We start from the raw sequence: 21,351 nt of genomic DNA, 5'->3' as shown, positions 1-21,351 counted from the left end.
GTTCCTGTAGGGTTTTTTGTGAAGGTCAGTCCTAAGTATTTTTTCCACCAGTGATTTTAATGCAGTGTGTTTCCAGACCCCCAGAATACTAAAAATAATATGTATGTCTTCACAAATGAATTGTGCTTACAGAGATCTTTGTTCATCTAGTACAGGGGTATCCAAAAGGTAGATCCCCAGATGTTGTAGAACTAAAACTACCATGATGTTTTGCATGTTTTAATAAGCTTTAGAATGACAAAGCATCATAGATGCTGTAGTTTTAAAACATACAGGGATCTACCTTTTTGAGCACCCCTGATCTAGTAGATGTGCTGGACAGGTGGATGGTAAAATGTGTGGGTTTACATAACACTCTCTCTCACCTGACTTGCGCTGCATGGGATTAAAAAAACAACCTAACAAAAACCTTTGACGAATTCTAAATAGAAAAAAAAACAAAAAACTTGCTAAACATGTTTAGGTGATGATGTACATTTAACATTTGTTTAACAGATATAACATGTTACCTCATTTTTATGACTTCAAAAATTAGTCACCATGATTTTGTAACATCTATCCCTCGTTCTCATGCTGCACCTATAACTGTGTATACCTCCCCTTCCCTTTGTCTCATTATTTCCTTATTCCGATCTGTAGGCATTCTAAGACCTTTCTGACACATACACCTCTTTGGGGAAGCATCCTAAGTTGAAATATCTTGTAACTTTTCCAGGATATTACAGCTCCTTAACAATATTACAGTAGATTGTAAGTTCTTCAGAGCAATTTCAAAGGTTCATCGAGTCGTTCTTTAAATTTAGAGACCTTTAATACTGAAACCTAGGTGAATTAACCGGACTTCTAGGAAAAGAAAGGTTTCTGGACACTTTTTAAATGACATTAAAAGCAGAGAATGCAAGAATTACGATCAGACTTTGTGCTTGTTACTCTGCTCTACTTAATTTGCATTTTGGGATGAGAAGGGGGGGGGAGCTGGCAATTGTAAAACGTTTGTCTAAATCTGTCTTTTTTTTCTGCTTCTTCGCAGCTCTATCAGAACAAAAAGGAGTCACCGAAGGTCCCACTGTGAGATGCTGTCTGGAAAAATAGCTATCCTTCTGTTCCATCTGACAGGCTATCACCCAGGCACAGCAATGCTTGCTAGCAGCCTTAGATAAGCTGCACATGTTTTTGGGAGGAGGGACCTGGGCTCCTTACCTTACCCCAGCTGCAGACTTCTCACAGCGGATGCAGGCTTGCAATGTGAATCAGACAGACTAGCCACACCAGCTAGGGGATACAACAAGCTTGGATCTGTCCTATGTACTGTGAAATCTGGGAAAGCAGGAAGGGGGAGAAACCAGACTGGATTAAAATGCCATCCAAGAGGAAGTATTTTATTAACGACAGTGAGGACTGGGTTATTACGCATTCACTTTACGAAAAGTACCAGTGCATTAGCCAACACTACCCACTTCTACTCATTTTACTTTTTGTAGTGGGATCAGCTTGTGTGACTCTCATCGCGCTCTTCTTCGCAACAGGCCAAGTAAGTCAGACTTCTTTGATTATCCTTGCATTGTTCGGACCTATGGAAAAGTAGAATTAACTGTTTCGGTACCTACTACCTAGCAGATTGGGATTTTGTTTGTTAATTTACTACTTGTATGCTCATTGGTCACAAAAAGTTCACAAAACATCAGTTCCAGTACATGTATCACTGATTTTACTAGAAACGAAAACCAAAAGTATCGTAAGGTATTAAAATTCCGAAAAATCCGTAGATTTGTTTTTTATTTTTAACTTTTTTTTAAAATTAAATGTTTTGTCTAAATCTTGACATTCAGTTCTTAATTTACTTAATGCGCTGTTTAGTGAGTAAACTCCACGCAAACAAACAAATAAAATGTGCTTTGAAAGTCTAGCTTGTCAACCCAAAAAATTAAATGTGAAATGCTTGCTAAGATTATAATATACTTGTACGTGATATCCTTCCTAATTCGAAAGTGCTTTAATAAGAATAGCTGGATTTCAAGAGTTGTGCATATCGCATTTTACTTTGGCACACAAGGAGTGAAATAAGAGCCTTACAGTATTTAAGATCAATTTTGCTGTGCCAGTTTTTGTAACACAATAACTTAGTTGGCGGCTATTTAGATGGTCTTTTTGTACCATAATGAAATGACCGTAGATCAACCAACAAGGTATTTGACAACACAGACAAAACAGAGCTAGAGAAAGTAGATAAGGGTTCTGCTTTCTAGTTGTAGCTTTACAAAGGACACACAGGGGCGTTCGTGCAAGTGGCAGTAAGTGCTGGGACGTCTCATTAGGTCTCTGTAATTTGAAGGATGGCTGCTATCTTTTTGTGACTTGACGTCAAGTGCCAGGGTTCTGCTGTCCTGCTACGGTGTGATGGATTAACTATGCCAAATAATGGGACTTTCTCAGAATTATTGTGTTTTAGATTTCCGGTAAATTGGGCTTGTGTTTGTATGGTATGATGACGCATAACCACTGTTCTTGGTTTGCCTATTGTTTATTTTTCTTAAAATGTTCTATCCTAGTTTTCAAGTATAGAATTTGGTATTTTTAATTCATTAACTCTGTTTGTCATTTATATGTGTGTGTGTTTTGTTTCATGTTTTTTAACTGAAAGCGACGAAAAATATTTTAATGCATGTATTTTATCAGCCCATAACATGTCAAAAACACTAATAATGTTTGTTCCACATGAAACTTAGAATATTTAGAAATCACTGGGTACTTTTCAAGGCATGCACAACCTTTTTACCAACAAAACCTGCACAGAAAAGTGGAGCAGGCAGGGAATCCAGCAGTTGACAGCCTCTTGCTGCTACAATGATGTTGATTTTTAACTACAAAATTAGAGAGCTGATGAGTTGCTTTAAAACAGCTGTCCATGAGTGGTTCACTGGTTTTGCATCTCTTCCTGAATTGTGTTTCAAAGGTGTAGTATTCAGCAAACATAAACCTGAAGGAATCCATGTTTAAAATGGAATAACGAGGCAAAAAGGGGATTCTTTAATACTGCATATGCCCACCCAGAATCCCTTTGGGTAGTAATTTGCATATGCCCACCCAGAATCCCTTGGGTTAGTAACATTGCTGCAAATTTGAGATTTCTTTGGGAAAAGCAAGTCTTATGGCTTCACTGGTGTGTTCAGATTTGTTTAACAATTTATTTAATATCCACTGACCTCAGGTGGAAGGGGTTTTCAATCAATTTTTTCACCACCATAACTTTCTTGGTTTTTGCTCCAAAATTAGTCATAGCAATATGGTCACAGTTGACTGAACGCATGAGAACTTCACTGTGAAAATTCAACTGAAATACATTTTCTGGTGGTTTTCCGCATTAACTTAAGACACCTCCAAGCACCATAACCATGACAGCACAGTAGTGGTTATGGTGTCAGGAGTGCCCTGGTAACTCCCCCAGTATAAATAGTCAAACCTTTTTTTGGAATGTGGGTTGAGGTTAAGCTCAGAACAGGGTTTAGCTCGGGGCAGCTAACAGAAGCTCCTAAGCATAAACTTCCTGCTGTCTTTCTGCACCTGGCAGATCTCAGGTAAGAAGTCAAACTGTTTGACTTTTTCTATTTAGTGGTCACCAAGGCATTTCCAGTTCTATATCCACTACATAACGCTGTAGTCGATGCGGTGCTTGAATTGTTCCGTTAACGCTATGCCTTCAAACATCTCCACTAAGCCGACCAGACTACAGACGTGCCACAGAGGGAGCACCTTACTGCACAATATTCAGCTTGCGCAAGGCAGTGTTGGGAAGCTGTGATGTCATATCACATCTTCTCCATTCTCTAAAAAAAAAGTCAGCGAAAGAGTTAAAGTTTTGGTTACTTTAGCCCATTACCGCTAGACCCCAAGGAAACCATTATCCTGGGTCAGGAAAGTTGGTTAACACAAAGGTGGCTAAAATTAATATGTATTGTGGTTATATTACTGTAATTCATTTTTTATAAGCTATTGTAAGCAGTGCCTTATTCTCTTGAATTTGTGTAAGTCAGTTATTTTTTTTCCGAAATCTCCATTCTAGAATTGTAAAGAGCTGCAAAATATATTTGTGCTATATAATGCTAGGAATAATCGTATAGTTGTGCATGTGTGCTGCTTGCTGCTTAAGATCTCACAATCTCTTTGTTTTGTATTACTCATAACTACAGCAATATGAAATATCACATTGCTTCCATTTGCCATACAAGCATAGATCTTTGTACAATATGGTGCTTTGGGGGGCATACCTTAGCAACTCCTTTATAGCTACTATGAAGTTTCTGAGGTAAAGTCTAGCAAGGTTCTTCAATAAAATGAGAATTAAGAATGAATTAAAAGTAAAGGAAGGAGTGTGAGGTTTGCATTTGTTGAACAGTGTCTCCCAGGGCTGCCAGGGCTTGCTTGACCTCATTCACATATTCCTCGATGGCCTGGATGCTTCTGTGATTGTTTGGACCTTAGTTTTCACCAGGGCAATATCAGCATCAAATAACAGTCTGATTCTGTCATATAGGTCTGAGATGTCCTGTTTAGTTGCTGTTGTCAGTCTCACTTGTTGCAGCCAAAGTAGATGGTTGAATGCGTTCAGGCGTGAACTCCATCATGCTCTCTTCATCATCAGAGGCCTCCCTGTTGGCAGAATGAACTGAGTGCTCCGCCGGTCTGGACCTCGTGCATTTGAGAAGTGCCCCAATATCCCTCTCCTCTTGAGGTCGTGCCATGTGTAGTTTCTGAGTCTTCTGACCCATAGTTGCAGTTTTGGGGACGTTCAGGTAGTGAGGATAGTAGTTGCGCCAGTCCGCAAGGAGCTCGGCGATGGTATGTGTGGCCTTCAAGCTTCCAGGCCTAAGCCTCCAGATCTTACTGGATGGCGCGGTGGGCGATCCGAATTGGAAGAGCATGAGCGTGGTCTGCAGGAGTTCGCCCACTTGAGGCAAACACTCTTAGGTGGTTTTCAGACGATAAAATTGCAGTTGTTGTCAAATTAGTGAGTTTGGTCACGGAGCTGTGAAATATGGTGCCTGAGCTGGAGCTGTGCCCCCCCAAATTGCAAATTTTTGATGCAGATTTAAAAAAAAATAGACAAAAAAAACCCCAGGATAAACGAATGTCAGGTTGTTATCAGCCGATACATAGACTGAGCAAAGATCACTGCAGCACACTTATTATTATATGCTAAATGTTTGTTTTAATGCAGTAAAAGTAATGATCAGCACCAGCATGGAATTCCCCTCTAAACTTTATTCATACTGAAGTTACGCTGAAATTAATTTCTGAATTTTGGCAGAGTCATGTTAGTGATTTTGCTAGAATATTATTGTCATCTGTAAACGTTATCTATCCTATAATATATAGCTTCTTTTTTTAAGAAAAAGATTTTTGTCTGTCCGTCTATCTTCCAGAAAATACGTGTTGTAACTAAATGTGTCTGAGAAAAACTCAGATTGTGTTACAGTGTTTACAACCAAACAGTTCTCTGAACCCGATAACACAATAGAACGTGTTCTCTTCTTAATTGGATTATTATTTTGTGTTCTCTATTCAAAGAGACTTGACAATGTTGTATTGTTTTTAGTTTCAATGAATATTGGTTTGTACAGATTACACTATTTGGATTGCTGTATACTAATATTTATGTATCTTGTGACATTTCTTTTTTAGTTGCGATTTAGTACAGATTGAGAGTTTGGTGATGTTTCTTTCTCCTTATAAATCTGTATTTTTTGTTCTGCACGGACAGTTTACCAGTCAACAAGTAATAATGAGAGAAACGCTTATCTCCCTTGCATTTTCTTTTTTTTTTTTTTAAACCAATTAATGACTAGAATTGTGCACAGTGAGAATTTGGTTCTTCCTAATTAGTTCATCCGAATAATATAAACTAATTCTGACAAACTGAAATTAGTTAATGCTTTGGTTCTGTCTGTCTCAGTTTATTTGCATAATTCCATTCCAAATGCAATCCAAACAAACCGATTTTTATTTTTAAAGGGACACTATAGTCACCAGAACAACTACATCTTATTGTATTTGTTCTGGAGCGTAGAATCATTCCCTTCAGACTTTTTGCAGTAAACACTGTCTTTTCAGAGAAAATGCAGCGTTTACATTACAGCCTAGGGATACCTCCACTGTCCACTCCTCAGATGGCTACTAGAGGTGCTTCCTGGGACAGTGTCTCCACCTTCTGCATGCAGACACTGAACTTTCTTCATAGAGATGCATTGACTCTATGAGGAGATGCCGATTTGGCCAGGGCTTTGTTTGACTTGTGCTGGCTCTGCCCCTGATCTGCCTCCTTGATAGCATCAGCCAATCCTATGGAAAAGCATTGTGATTGGCTCACAGAATCACTTCTGATGATGTCAGGCATGCAGGGATGTCAGAGGCAAAGCCAGCAGCAGACCTGAATGCAAGTAAGATTCTATATTTAGGGAGGCAAAGTGGAGCCAGGGGTTCCAGAGGGAGCTAGATTGTGTTTTTAACACTATAGGGTCAGGAATACATGTTTGTGTTCCTGACCCTATAGTGTTCCTTTAACCTTCCACTCATTGCTCCTTGCTGCTTCTTTTCCTCAATCCCCTGACCTTTTGGGGTTGAGGGTACGATTTTACACCTCCACTCATACCTACTCTCATCCAGTGCCACAGGTGAGATGCCAAAATTAAGATTCTGAGATGGGCTGTTGACATAAGAAGTGAGCAAAATATGTCAAACTGCAGGTCTCAAAATCTAGCCATGCAAAAATGTTAATGTTATTCCCTCGCCCACAGCATTGGGTGAGGGATGCATTGGATGTAAAATAGTACCCCCCTTCAATGCCAGAGACCATAGTGTTGGGGGAAGGAAGCAAGCTGTTTCAGCAAGCGGTTTCTATTTTTAAAGATACTAATTGCGAGTAGAGAAGCTGCAGCCAAACAGGCAATTTGTTTTTCGTTTATTTCATTATAAAGTCTATTCATTCATGCTTAATTAGATTCTTAGGAATGAAAGAATTGCCCAAACTTCAGACGAATTTGCGTTCATCCAAAAACCAATGCACAAGTCTAATAATGACGGTCTTCGCAATGTAAACATACACAGATGGTTGTAGCCTGAACTGTATGAGTAAATTTTAAATGGGATTTTTGAAAGTTTAGGCCCACATAGCCATGCAGTGTGGTATCTTCCCCTTTTGGCTGTCATAGTCTATAATTTTCAGTTCAATAGGCCATTTTACACATGAGCAGTGTTCTTCACTAATATTTCTTTCTGTTCTGTTGTGACGCTCCTGCTGAATAATCTACTCTATAACTAGCAGCAGAAAATATATTACCATCATAACATTTAAATAGCCTCACCTTGCTAAAAAAAATTTGGTAACTATATAAATATTTTCACACTTTTTCAGAGTCCAATCAAATCTAGCTTTTAATCTTAAATCACAAGAAGGTCCGCAGGTCCATTTGTGGGATCCTATTTGTTTGTATAATCAGACATTTTACCCTACCCTCAGGTTTCAGTGTGATTTGCTTTGAGAGATCAGATAGATGGGAACCTTCTCTGCTATAAATGTATCTGGTTCTGCTCCACCATGCACCACTGATGACATTTGCCCATTGTGTGATTCCAGAAATAGGGCTGGATGTAGAGTGGTTTTGTTTCTCACTGTGGCAACCTCCACAAACCTTATTAAAGGGACACTGTAGGCACTATAAATATTTCATCTAACCCTATTGGTTATAGTGCCTGGAGTCCTCTGGTGCTGTCCCTCCATTCAGTGTTAAACCATTTTCAAGGAGTTTAACACTAAAGAAGGGTTCCTGGCCTCCCACAGCCCCGTCCTCACTGATGGTATGTCTAAGGTAGAGATTACACACTTCCTTCTAGTCTTACCTATTCATACCAACAATGGGTGTAGTGATAGACCCAAAGGAGTCAGCTGACGCTGTCAGCCAATTACAGTCATCCATTGCTACTTAAAGGGCACAGGGACAGCTTAATGTAGTTGTTTTGGTGAGTATAGCATGTCCCTGCAGGATTTTTAATGTAAACATTGCCTTTTCAGGGAATACCTGTTGAAGGGGGATAAAGGGTGGGGAACCGGTCACCTAAATAGTTAAACACTATATGGTCAGGAATACACGTTTGTGTTCCTGACCCTATAGTGTTCCTTTAAGGCTTTTACATTAGACGGGCTTGTTACATTTGACGGGCTTGTTTTAACACTGAAAGAAAGGACAGCACCAGGGAACTTTTAGATCCTAAAACCACTACAATAAGATGGAGCAGTTATAGTGCCTACAGAGTCCCTTTAATACCGGATATATATCTTTCAGTCCATGTTTCCATTAATATAGTAGGCGAGAAAGAACAAGTGCCATAGCAAAATAGTTATTTAACATGTTTCCGATTTCCAAGATTATGGTTATAATTTTACCCTCTTCTACTGCAACTGTATATTCCACGGAGCTTTGGATGGCAATGTATGGAACGGAGACTGCCACCTATGTAGTTTGTAAGTTGTTATCGTAACATTTATTTTTTTCTCACTCAAATGTGCATAGTACATCTATTGGTTTCAATATATAAATTTTGGAAAAACACAGGCTTCCTGTGTGTGTTGAAATAAAAACTGCTGTCTACATTTTACTGACTACAGTTCTGAAGTGTGCCTTTTTTTTTCTTTTGTAGACACCTCTGAACAAATAGTAATGTGGTCGGCCTTTACATTATTCTATTCACTTTCTACTTCTGTGCAAAACGCAGTTTCAAACTTAATCATCATACACCACTCAAATTTTTCCTGCTAAGTAAACACGCACATACTTCCCATGGCTATCCTGTCGTGAACAAATTGACTTGTATAAGTAATATTACCGTTTACACTCTGGCAGTTTTGCAATTATAACACACGGTTGCTCTTTTTAAACTGCTGAAATTAGGCTTAAAACATCCCTTATTTTTCGAGAAAAGATTTCGAAAAATGCATACGTAAGGGGCTATGTTGGATACAAAAACTGGCTACAGCCTGCTATTGAAATCAATATTACATTAAAGGAACACGCTAAACTCTATAACCACTATAGCGCGCCTTAGTGGTTATGCTGCCATGAGTGCCTTGGTACCACAATTGTATGGGTTCAAACCATTTTACAACGGCCTGACTTCTTAACTGAGGTTCACCGACATGCTCCCTTCCTCCACTATTTTTTGAGAGCCGAAAGCGCCCGGCCACCTCATTGGCTGAGAGAGTCAGCTGATAATTTTCAGCCAATGAGCTAAACCCAAAGGATGTAGTGGAGGCAGGGAGGGCGGCTCACCAGTCTCTGGGTAAGAAGTCAAACTGTTCTAAAATGCTTTGACTTCTTACTATTGCGTGGTTTACTATTTTTTTTTTTTACGGTGTTTGTGAATTAAGAGACAACATGCTCATTCTAGCTCAGTAATGACGAACTTTGACATAGTACATTTTTGAAAACTACATTTACATGGGAAATGTTCTTCGCCGGCAAAGTTTAGCCAATTTGTAACTAGTTGCATGTATACATCTACAGCCTCCTACAAAAACAGATTTTCTTTAATAAATCGAGAATTACTTAGGCCAAAGTAGCAAAAATAAAAAAAAAATGCAGACCTAGAATATCTTTTTACATAAATATAATATATTTAGTTGAATTCTTTCAGTCTAAAATCCTACAAGTTTGGAATTTGCATGCCACGCTGTGTAAGGTGAGAGAGTAAAAGGAGCACATATGAACTGGATCACAGCTAATCTCATCCAAATGTACCAGTTTCGGGATTCATTGTGGTCAAAGTTCAAGCGCACTGGCTCTATGAATGATCACTGTGCATATAGACATGGCGAAAAATATGCACAAAACAAACAAAATTGGCCAATGCCAATATTTCTGTGAAAATCTGAACAATAACCTGTCAAACCCTAGAAACTTTTGTAAAGTCATAAATAAGTTACAAACTCCCCCAATCCACTCCCAACCCTCCACTGTCAAAGTGGATAACCAAACCCTGCAATTTCCCTTAGATGTAGCAAATGCCTTTAACAATTATTTTGTCAGATGCTCCATTGCCCTGATTGCCAAGCTAATAAATAACACAATCCTGAAACTACAAATGTGGATCAGGACCCACTAAATTTGCAAAGACCCAATATAGACAAGTTCATTTTTAGACCTGTACCTCTTAGTGTCATTAAAAAACACCTTAATACCGTATATATTTGAGTATAAGCTGACCTGAATATAAGCCAAGGCCTCTAATTTTACCCCAAAAAACTGGGAAAACTTATTGGCTCGAGTATAAGACTAGGGTGGGAAATGCAGCAGCTACTGGTACATTTCTAAATAAAATTAGATCCTAAAAACATTATATTAATTGAATATTTATTTACAGTGTGTGTATGAGTGCTGTGTGTGTATGAGTGCAGTGTGTGTGTGTGTGTGTTGCAGAGCCTTGGCAGGGGGTGGGAATTTTTATTATTATTTTAATAATTTTTTTGTGCTAAATTATTATTTTTTTATTTTTTTATTATTATTATTATTTATATTTTTATTATTTTTTTTTTTGCCCCCCCCTCCCTGCTTGATACATGGCAGGGAGGGGGGCTCTCACTCCCTGGTGGTCCAGTGGCATTGGCAGTTCAGTGGAGGGGGCTGTCAGAGAGCGCTTACCTCTCCTGCAGCTCCTGTCAGCTCTCTCCTCCTCCGCGCCGGTCCGGTCAGCACCTCTGTCAGCTCACACTGTAAGTCTCGCAAGAGCCGCGGGGTCATAGTGCGGCTCTCGCAAGACTTACACTGGGAGCTGACAGAGGAGCTGACCGGACCGGCGCGGAGGAGAAGGGAGCTGACAGGAGCTGCAGGAGAGGTAAGTGCTTCCTACACAGCCCCCAGTCTGTATTATGGCAATGTAAATTGCCATAATACAGACATTGACTCGAGTATAAGCCGAGTTGGGGTTTTTCAGCACAAAAAAATGTGCTGGAAACTCTGGTTATACTCGAGTATATACGGTAATCTAAAAATGAAAAAACAGTTTGGACCTGATCAAATCCCATTAATCCTGTTGAAGCTCAGTGCTAAACCTGTCACAACCCTAATTAACAAATCCTTGGTGTCTGGATACATACCCAAACTTTGGAAGAGTGCAAGAGTAGTGCCTATCCATGAAAGTGGTGACACTACTTTGGTTTCTAACTATCGCCCAATATCATTGCTCCCAGTATTGTAAAAAAATGTATCCATACGCAACTATGTGAGTATTACCAACAATCTAATTATCTGACCCCTGATCAATGGGGTTTTCTCCCGAATCACTCCACTACAACTGCCCTCTTAAAAGTTTGCAATGACATCCAAACTGGCATGGAACAGGGAGACCTAACTGGAGCTATTTTCCTTGATTTTGCAAATTTTGACACAGTGGACCACAACATTATACTGCACAAACTCAAAAACTCAGGTATTGGCGATTGTCCGCTAACTTGGTTTCAATCATATGTATCAGATCGCTCACAATATGTGTCCATTTCTGACAGCAACTCCCTTCCTCTGCCAGTAATGTGTGGGGTTCCCCAAGGTTTCATTCTTTGCCCCCTACTATTCAAATTATTTATAAGTGATGTACCTAATGTCTGAAAATCCTCAAATGTACACATGTACGCAGATGACACTGTAATCTATCCAGGCAAATCCAATCTACCGCAACTTGAGGCTGTGCTCCAAGACCAGTTTACAGAGGCAGAAAATTGGATCGCAAAAAACAAACTCTTCCTAAACACTGACAAAACTATCCCAAAGAACTTTGGAACAGTACCCAAATTACACAATTCCCACCTAACCATCAAAACTAATTTAAATAGCACACTGACTGCAGTCCACTCTTTCAAATACTTGGGTTTGTTGTTAGACCACAATCTATCTTTTGGCCTCCACATAGAAAAACTAATCTTTATCCAAAACTAGGTGCCCTGTACAGAAACAAATCCTGGCTAAGCCCTACAGTAAAGGAAAAGATTGTACAGCAAATGCTGATGCCAATTATTGATTATGGAGATGTAGTATATGCACCTGCACCGCAAACCCACCTTAATAAACTCAATACATTGTATAACTGCCGATTTGTGCTACAATGTAATTACAGGACCCACCATTGTGACATGCTAAAAGAACTAAACTGACTGTCACTGGAATCCAGACGCACCCTTCATCTTTTCAGCCTTGTGTTTTAGAGCTTTATTGGAAAGCTCCCTCCCTACCTCAGCAGAATGCTCTCCGATGCTGTTCCCACCTCCTATAACCTCCGATCCAGTACCAGCACTTTATTTTCCTTTTCCTACAGAGCACCGTAATTATGGAATGACCTCTTGCACACTTTCAAATCTTCCCCAAGCCTAAAGTCCTTTAAGAGGTTCCTCTCTACATACCTCAAAACAGAATGCACCTGTCATGGTTGATTATATATTTCCTACCTGTTCTATGTCACATTTTGTATATATTGTATATTAATATTGTTTTTGTATTTTATTGTACACTAACTGTAACAATGCAATGATTTGTGGACCCAGGACATACTTGAAAACAAGAGAAATCTCAATGTATCTTTCCTGGTAAAATATTTTATAAATAAATAATATACACACACATACAATATACAAGATCCAGCGCACTCACTCATTCACTAAACTGCAGTTTCAAAGGTCACAGAATGTGTTATTTTTTTAATAAAAATAATGGGGATTTAGTAGCAGCATATTATCATACATTGCATAACAACTTGGGTACTTTGGCGTTGTGGCAGGCTTATGCAATGTATGATCATAATCTGTAACTAAACCCACATAATTTTTGCCTTAGGTGTTAAAAAAAGGAACAAAAAAAAACAGCAGCACTCTTATAACATATACATGTTCAGGTAAGTGCAGCTAGCGTGTGTATATGTAAATATATACTTTTATTTTCCAAAAATATTAATGAATCTGACTTATTGTGGCTTACACTATTTTTACATAGGCGGTCAACAATTTGTTACAAAGCGACCATCTAGATCAGACAACTACATTTTGTGACAAACGTTGTGCAGCCTCATGTATAAACTGGACAATTATTAGGTCAAACTCTGCAGCCATTGAACGTTAATATCACAAAGTATTGGTTAGAACCCATAGTTAACAGCTGTGGTTATTTGACTTAACAGACAAACAGAACATGTTTGAAACATTTTTCCCAACATACATGCTATACCGTGTATAGTAACAGACATTTGTTTCTATCGCACTGGGTCAAAATATTGCTCCTAAATACAACCCCATTACCAATTACCTCAAAAAGCAACCTTTTCCAAATTAATAATGCCACAAATGCTAGTAATAAGACAACATCCTCCAACAGAAGTACTGCAAATCCAAAAGTGTTTGACAGCCCTACTGCAAATACTTTTTTACTTAAAATTAATTACTTTTTCAACCTCCCTTCAACACCCCCACCCCCAAAAAAGAAAGAAAAGTCAGGGCGTAGCGTTAACGAGAGTCAAAAGGTTACAAATATATCCTCTTATCCTTAACACTGCGGGTGCCTGTAGAACCAACCACTCATTTAACAGCTTGTTACTCGTTCATCTTTCATCAACATCTATTCATTACTTGCAAACGTGTTGTTTTTACAGAACAATTTCCTATTTCGTCATTTTAAGTCTATATAGTTTTCAAAAGTGGATCAAAGCTTTTACAAATGTTATAATCCAGAATTTGAATTCCTCTCTGTCTCCATGGTCACCTTTAAAATGATAGCAGACAGCCATTTTCAGTTACTACGCCAAAGACTAGCAAATGCCAAGGGATTTATAGTCCAGTGAGACATTTCACATTGTGTAGCATTAATTATTTGACTTCCACAGGTAGAGAAGCAGACATGGGTTTCCTGTTACAACTCAACAAAATTTTAGAAAATATGAGGAATATTTTTCCCACTCTGAAGTCTTGAAAATATAGTTCTTGACAAATATGACATGGATGAAGTGGCACACTTGTTGTAATGATGGGATTGTTTATTCTGCTTGAATTCACATATTGCTTTCCAGACCAAAACCACTTCCTTTCAAAGGGCTGCCATGCGCCTTTTCTTGCCAACGTTTCTGTGCCTGGTGTAAGATTGTAGAGTTGTGCACAATGTAAAAAAAATAGTTTTGGCCGGACCAATTTGCCTGAAAAGTAACAAAAAAAAGTTGAGAAAAAAGATTTTGAGAAAAAAAATGAGATGGGGAAAAAAAAAAGGGTTGAAAATGGATCAATCGGTGTATTACAAAATATATATATATAATAATAATATAAATATTATGTATATATTTTACAGTACACAGGCACATTTTCCCTTCATTTGGGGAGAAAAAGTAAACCGAGGGGAAAAATGAGGGCCAAAAAATAAATATAAATATATATATATATTGTGTATATATATGTAAATCTATATTCATATATGTATTTTTTAACATTTTATTACTTCTCTTGAGCAAAAAAAAAAAACATTTAATGACTGTCTGCTAGCCGTCAGTCATCTTTTTGTCCCATCAATCTATTTTTTGACACCACAGGTAGAATTCTGAATTGCAAATAAATTCATGCTCATCCATTGTGCACGTCGTTTGGTTCGAAAATCAGCTACATTTCAGTTCGTAGGGAATTTGTACGATCATCTGATTGGCCCAAATTTGGACATGTTGCAGTTTGTACATAATTTCATCTAGTCCACTAGAATCCACACCAACCCCCCCCCCCTCCACACACTATCCCCCCTCCTTAACACTATCACCACCCTCCCTCCCAGTACTCCCGCTTCCACACCATCACCCCCTCCCTCCAGGGCCGGTGCAAGGATTTCTGCCGCCCTAGGCAAAGATCCATTTTGCCACCCCCTCATGTCACTCACTCACTGGCAGACGCACACACTGGCAGACGCACACACTGGCAGACGCACACACTGGCAGATGCACACACTGGCAGACGCACACACTGGCAGACGCACACACACACACTGGCAGACGCACTCACTCACTGACACATATACACACACACACTGGCAGACGCACTCACTCACTGACACATACACACACACACTGGCAGACGCACTCACTCACTGACACATACACACACAGACACTTACTGATAGACATACTGATTCACCTTTTGGCTTCCAATATCATTTCTATGCAGATGACACGCAAATCTACCTGTCCTCTCCTGATCTCTCCCTGTCCCTCTTGACTAGTGTCTTTGACTGCCTCTCTGCTGTTTCTGACTGGATGGCTGCCCACTTCCTTAAACTAAACTTGACCAAAACTGAAATTCTGGTCTTTCCTCCCTCAAGTGTTGTTACTCCTGTGTCTGTCTCCCTCCAAGTTAACGGTGCTACCATCAGCTCCACCACGCAGGCTCGCTGCCTAGGTGTTCTCTTTGACTCAGACCATTGCGTGCATCCGCCCCTACTTAACGCCAGATGCGACTAAGGTGTTGGTCCATTCTACTGTCTTTTCTTGCCTTGACTACTGTAATCCGCTTCTCAGTGGTCTTACGTGCTCCCAACTTGCGCCGTTACAGTCAATAATGAATGCGGAGGCGAGGCTCATCTTCCTGTCCGCCCGCACCTCCCATGCCTCACCCTTCTGTCAGCCCCTACATTGGCTTCCTATAAAATATAGAACTCAATTTAAAATTCTGGTTCTTGCTTTCAAATCTCTACATAATGCTGCTCCCACCTATCTATCCTCCCTTATACACAAGTATGTCCCGTCTAGGCCCTTACGATCTGCTGAAGACTTACGTCTATCTTCTGTCCGTACTCCCACCTCTGATGCTCGCCTTCAACATTTCTCGAGGGCTGCACCGTTCCTGTGGAACTCGCTTCCCTCCTCCATTAGATGCTCACCCAGTCTCCACTCCTTCAAAAAATCATTAAAAACCCACTTCTTCATAAAAGCATATCAATTAAACTGTTAATAGCTCCCAACTGATTCCTCTTCTGCAACCGTCACTAGTCTAATACTATCCTTACCTTTTGTGTCATTTTACCCCACTCCCTCTAACATGTAAGCTCATTGAGCAGGGCCCTCAACCCCTCTGTTCCTGTGTGTCCAACTTGTTTGGTTACAACTACATGTCTGTTCGTCCACCCATTGTAAAGCGCTGCGGAATTTGACGGCGCTCTATAAATATCATAATAATAATAATAATAATAATAATTCACTGACAGACACACACACACACACTCACTGACATACATACTCACTCACTGACAAACACACACACAGGCAGACACTCACCTCCTTGGGGTCCAGTGTGGGGCAGCTCCTCAATCCTCCCGCCCACTGTTTAGTATGCCGGGGCCCAGGGGCGGGCTGGGAAGGGGGGCAGGGAGGCAATTGCCCCCCAGGCCACCCTAAACCCAGGGCCGCCCACACCCAGCAAAAAAAGGAAAAATCTGAATCCCCTGCCTCTGGCTGAGGACTCAGATTTTTCAACTTACCTCACTCTTCCTGCAGTCTGCAGCCAGTGGAGTCGGCCGGCCTCTCCTGATGATGTCAGGAGGAGGGGGCGTGACTTCCACTGCTCTTCTCACAGGACCGCTGGGGAGTCTGGGAGAAGAGCAGAGGAAGTCACGGCCCCTCCTCCTGACATCATCAGGAAAGGCCGACTTCACTGGCTGCTGCTGCTGGTTGCTGCTCCTGTTGGCTGCTGTCCACCCCTCCCTGGCCTAAGGTAAGACTCAGGGACGGGGGAAATACACTTTAGTGTTATTTTTTATTCCCCTCCTCAGCCCCTGTCCCCCCCTCCCCAGCCCTGCCCCCTCCTCATACACTGAGAAATACTGACACACATACTGTCACCCCTCCTCAGCCCCTGTCACCCCTCCTCAGCCCCTGTCCCCTTAGTCAGCCCCTGCCCCCCTCCTCAGCCCTGCCCCCTCCTCAGCCCTGCCCCCTCCTCAGCCCTGCCCTCTCCTCAGCCCATGTCCCCTCCTCAGCCCCTGTCCCCTCCTCAGCCCCTGTCCCCACCTCAGCCCCTGTCCCCTCCTCAGCCCCTGTCCCCTCCTCAGCCCCTGTCCCCTCCTCAGCCCCTGTCCCCTCCTCAGCCCCTGTCCCCTCCTCAGCCCCTGTCCCCTCCTCAGCCCCTGTCCCCTCCTCAGCCCCTGTCCCCTCCTCAGCCCCTGTCCCCACCTCAGCCCCTGTCCCCACCTCAGCCCCTGTCCCCACCTCAGCCTTAGTCAGCCCCTGTCCCCACCTCAGCCCCTGACCCCACCTCCCCTTCGTCAGCCCCTGTCCCCAAAGTCAGCGCCTACCTCAGCCCCTGTCCCCTACCTCAGCCCCTGTCCCCCCTCCTCAGCCCTGTCCCCTTAGTCAGCCCCTGTCCCCCCTCCCCAGCCCTGCCCTCTCCTCATACACTGAGAAATACTGACACACATACGGTCACCCCTCCTCAGCCCCTGTCAACCCTCCTCAGCCCCTGTCCCCTTAGTCAGCCCCTGCCACCCCTCCTCAGCCCTTCCCCCTCCTCAGCCCTGCCCCCTCCTCAGCCCTGCCCTCTCCTCAGCCCATGTCCCCTCCTCAGCCCCTGTCCCCTCCTCAGCCCCTGTCCCCTCCTCAGCCCCTGTCCCCTCCTCAGCCCCTGTCCCCTCCTCAGCCCCTGTCCCCTCCTCAGCCCCTGTCCCCACCTCAGCCCCTGTCCCCTCCTCAGCCCCTGTCCCCTCCTCAGCCCCTGTCCCCTCCTCAGCCCCTGTCCCCTCCTCAGCCCATGTCCCCTCCTCAGCCCCTGTCCCCTCCTCAGCCCCTGTCCCCACCTCAGCCCCTGTCCCCTCCTCAGCCCCTGTCCCCACCTCAGCCCCTGTCCCCTCCTCAGCCCCTGTCCCCACCTCAGCCCCTGTCCCCTCCTCAGCCCCTGTCCCCTCCTCAGCCCCTGTCCCCTCCTCAGCCCCTGTCCCCTCCTCAGCCCCTGTCCCCTCCTCAGCCCCTGTCCCCTCCTCAGCCCCTGTCCCCACCTCAGCCCCTGTCCCCACCTCAGCCCCTGCCCCCACCTCAGCCTTAGTCAGCCCCTGTCCCCACCTCAGCCCCTGTCCCCACCTCCCCTTCGTCAGCCCCTGTCCCCTTAGTCAGCTCCTACCTCAGCCCCTGTCCCCTACTTCAGCCCCTGTCCCCCCTCCTCAGCCCCTGTCCCCCCTCCTCAGCCCCTGTCCCCCTCCTCAGCCCCTGTCCCCTACCTCAGCCCCTGTCCCCTACCTCAGCCCCTGTCCCCCCTCCTCAGCCCCTGTCCCCTAAGTCAGCCCATGTCCCCTACCTCAGACCCTGTCCCCTTGGTCAGCCCCTGTCCCACCCTTTCCCTGCTCCTTTCCCCCCTCTCAGCTCCTGCCCCCTTCCTCAGCCCCATGCCCCCCACCACAGCCCCATAACATCTCCACTACAGCTCCTCTCCCCCAATTGCAACCCATATTACCCACACCACAGCTCCTTTCCCAAATTGTAGCCATCAACTTGCTTCAGCCCCTATCCCCCGTACATTTCCTAAACCCCCAATTACAGCTTATACCCTCCACTACCACCCCCTGTCCCCCACTACAGCCCTGTCCCCTTACTCAGCCCCTGTCCACTGGTTTTAAAAGTGTAAAGTTTGAGTGTGTGTGTATGAGTATGTCTGTGTGTGTCAGTATGTCTGTGTGTGTCAGTATGTCAGTATGTCAGTGTGTGTGTGCGCGTCAGTATGTCTGTGTGTGTGCGCATCATTATGTCTGTGTGTGTGCGCATCATTGTCTGTGTGTGTGCGCATCAGTATGTCTGTCTATGTGTGTGCCAGTATGTCTGTCTGTGTGTATGTCAGTATGTCTGTCTATGTGTGTGCAAGTATGTCTCTGTGTGTGTGCCAGTTTGTCTGTGTGTGTCAGCCAGTATGCCTGTGTGTGTGTGTGTCAGTATGTCTGTCTGTGTGAGTACCAGTATGCCTGTAACAGTGTGTCTTTCTGTGTGAGTAACAGTATGTATCTCTGTGTGTGTGTCAGTATGTCTGTGTGCAAGTATGTCTCTGTGTGTGTGCCAATTTGTCTGTGTCAGCCAGTATGCCTGTGTATGTCAGTATGTCTGTCTGTGTGAGTCAGTATGCCTGTAACAATGTATCTTTCTGTGTGTGTCTGTGTGCCTGTCAGTGAGTGTGTGCGTGTGCCTGTCAGTGAGTGTGTGTTTTTTAGTGGGTGCCAAATCAGCAAGTGTGTGTGCCTGTAATTGATTGTCTGTTTAGGTGACGGCTCCCCCCCCCCCCCCCCCCCCCCACACACACACTTTCAATCACATGGGAAAGGTGTTTTTACTCTCCTCTTGGTGCAATGGGCCACTTGACTGGATTTGCCCCCCAGGCCTAAGGCTGCCAGCCCTCCCCTGCCGGGGCCGGAATTACGTCATATTCCGGCTCCCGGTATCACAGAGGGCGCGCGAGGGAGGAGTGAGAGGCTTCAAGAAAAGCCTACCTGCTCCGTCCCTCTCTTCTCCAGTCACTGGGATTTTTTGGCAGAGCAGGCACCTGCTATCAAGGTAAGTAGGTGCCTGCTGTGCCTTACCTAATACAGCTTCGGGTCGCCCTGAGGTGGCCAGATGGCCACCTCCTGGGCCCCCTGTGAAAGGGTTCCTCTCGGCGCCCACACCTTCGGGCGCCTTGAGGATTGGCCCGGCACTGGGGGGTGGCTCAAGAGCCGCTTGCCAAGGGCTGATGCCCCAGACAGAGGGAGCACACCAGGAAACATCCCGATCGGCGCCCCCAGAAGGCTGGCGCCCTAGGCGAATGCCTAGTACGCCTAATGGTGGCGCCGGCACTGCCTCTCTCACACCTTTACCCCTCCCAGTATCCCCCCTCTTTTATACTATTACCTCTCCCTCCCAGGACCCCCCCTTCCACACCATCACCCCATCCTTCCCAGTATCCCCCCTCTCTCACACCTTCACCCCCTTCCACTATTCCCCTCTTTCACTCTGTCACCCTTCTCCCTCCCACTATTTCCCCCTCCCTCCCAGTATCCCCCCAACCTCAGACTTTCAACCCCCTCCCTCCCATTACCCCCCTTTTTCACACTATCACCTCACAGGATCCCCCCTCACAGTATCAACCCCTCCTTCCCAGTTCCCCCACCCTCCCTAACACCTTCACCCCCTCCCTCCCAGTATCCCCTCTCTTTCACACTATCACCCCTCTCCCTCTCAGTGTTACCCTCCCTCCCACTATCACCTCACAGTAGCCCTCCTCACAGTATCACCCCCGCCCTCCCAGTGTCCCCCCTCCCTATCACCCCTCGCACCCAATTTTCCACTCATTCACACTATCACCTCCCTCCCAATGTTCCCCACCCTCCCACTATCACCCCCAACCTCACACTATCACCACTCTCCCTCCTAGTATCCCCCCTTACATTATCACCAATTCCCTCCCAGTATCCCACCCCCACAATATTTCCACCCTGCAGAATCCCCCCCACAGTATTACCCCCTCCCTCACAGTATCATCCACCCACCCTCACACCATCACCCCCTCCCTCCTAGTATCCCCCCCACAGAATTCCCCCCTCACAGTATTACCACCCTCCCTCCTAGTATCCCCCCACAGAATTCCCCCCTCACAGTATTACCACCCTCCCTCACACCATAACCCACTCCCTCTCAGTATCCACCCTTCAAAGTATTACTCTCTCCCTACCATTATCCCCTCCACTCTTAGCCCCTCTGTCACTGTATTCCCCCCTCACAGTATTACACCCCCTCCCTCCCAGTATCCCACCCCACAGTATTACACCCCCTCCCTCCCAGTATCCCACCCCACAGTATTACCCCCAGCCCTCATAGTATCACCCCACTTCATCACACCCTCTTACACACAATCTCCCTTACTCACAGTATTACCCCCTCATACACCATCACCCTACTCCCTCACAAGGTCACCCCCGTCCCTCACAGGGTCACCCCCCCCACACCAACTGTCACCCTTCCCCACGCACTGTCACCCTGCCTCACACGACAGTCATCCCCCACAATGTAGTGTCTCAATACTCTCACACACTTTCCGCCTCCCCACATATTGTCACCACTCACACACTGTCATCCCCCCCAAACGTTCAGCCCCTTCACATATCCACACTCACATTAACCACTCCTAATCCTGTCACATTCGCACCTGTCCTCGCTCTGCCACACTCACCTTGTCAAATTAACCCCCCTAATTCTGTAGTTTTGGTACTGCAATGTAAACATACATTGCAGGACTAAGGGGGAACAGTGAGCTGAAGTAAACTGGGTGTCTATAGTGTCCCTTTAAGACTCTCC

The 21,351-nt window shown here is 44.2% G+C and overlaps 1 protein-coding gene across 1 annotated transcript in view; it reads left to right on the top strand.

The window, feature by feature from the left end:
- Positions 1-1,036: 1,036 nt before the first annotated feature.
- Positions 1,037-21,351, top strand: part of ADCY7 (adenylate cyclase 7) — a 135,580-nt gene continuing 115,265 nt past the window's right edge. Inside the window, exon 1 of the mRNA XM_063437271.1 lies at positions 1,037-1,531. Within this exon, the coding sequence (XP_063293341.1) occupies positions 1,304-1,531 (228 nt within the window). The 5' untranslated portion in view covers positions 1,037-1,303. The remainder of the gene's footprint in view (positions 1,532-21,351) is intronic.

The sequence above is a fragment of the Pelobates fuscus genome, chromosome 12, assembly GCF_036172605.1.
Source record: "Pelobates fuscus isolate aPelFus1 chromosome 12, aPelFus1.pri, whole genome shotgun sequence".
Taxonomy (NCBI): domain Eukaryota; kingdom Metazoa; phylum Chordata; class Amphibia; order Anura; family Pelobatidae; genus Pelobates; species Pelobates fuscus.
The sequence above is the reverse complement of the archived record's forward strand: the minus strand, read 5'-3'. Positions and strand labels throughout refer to the sequence as shown.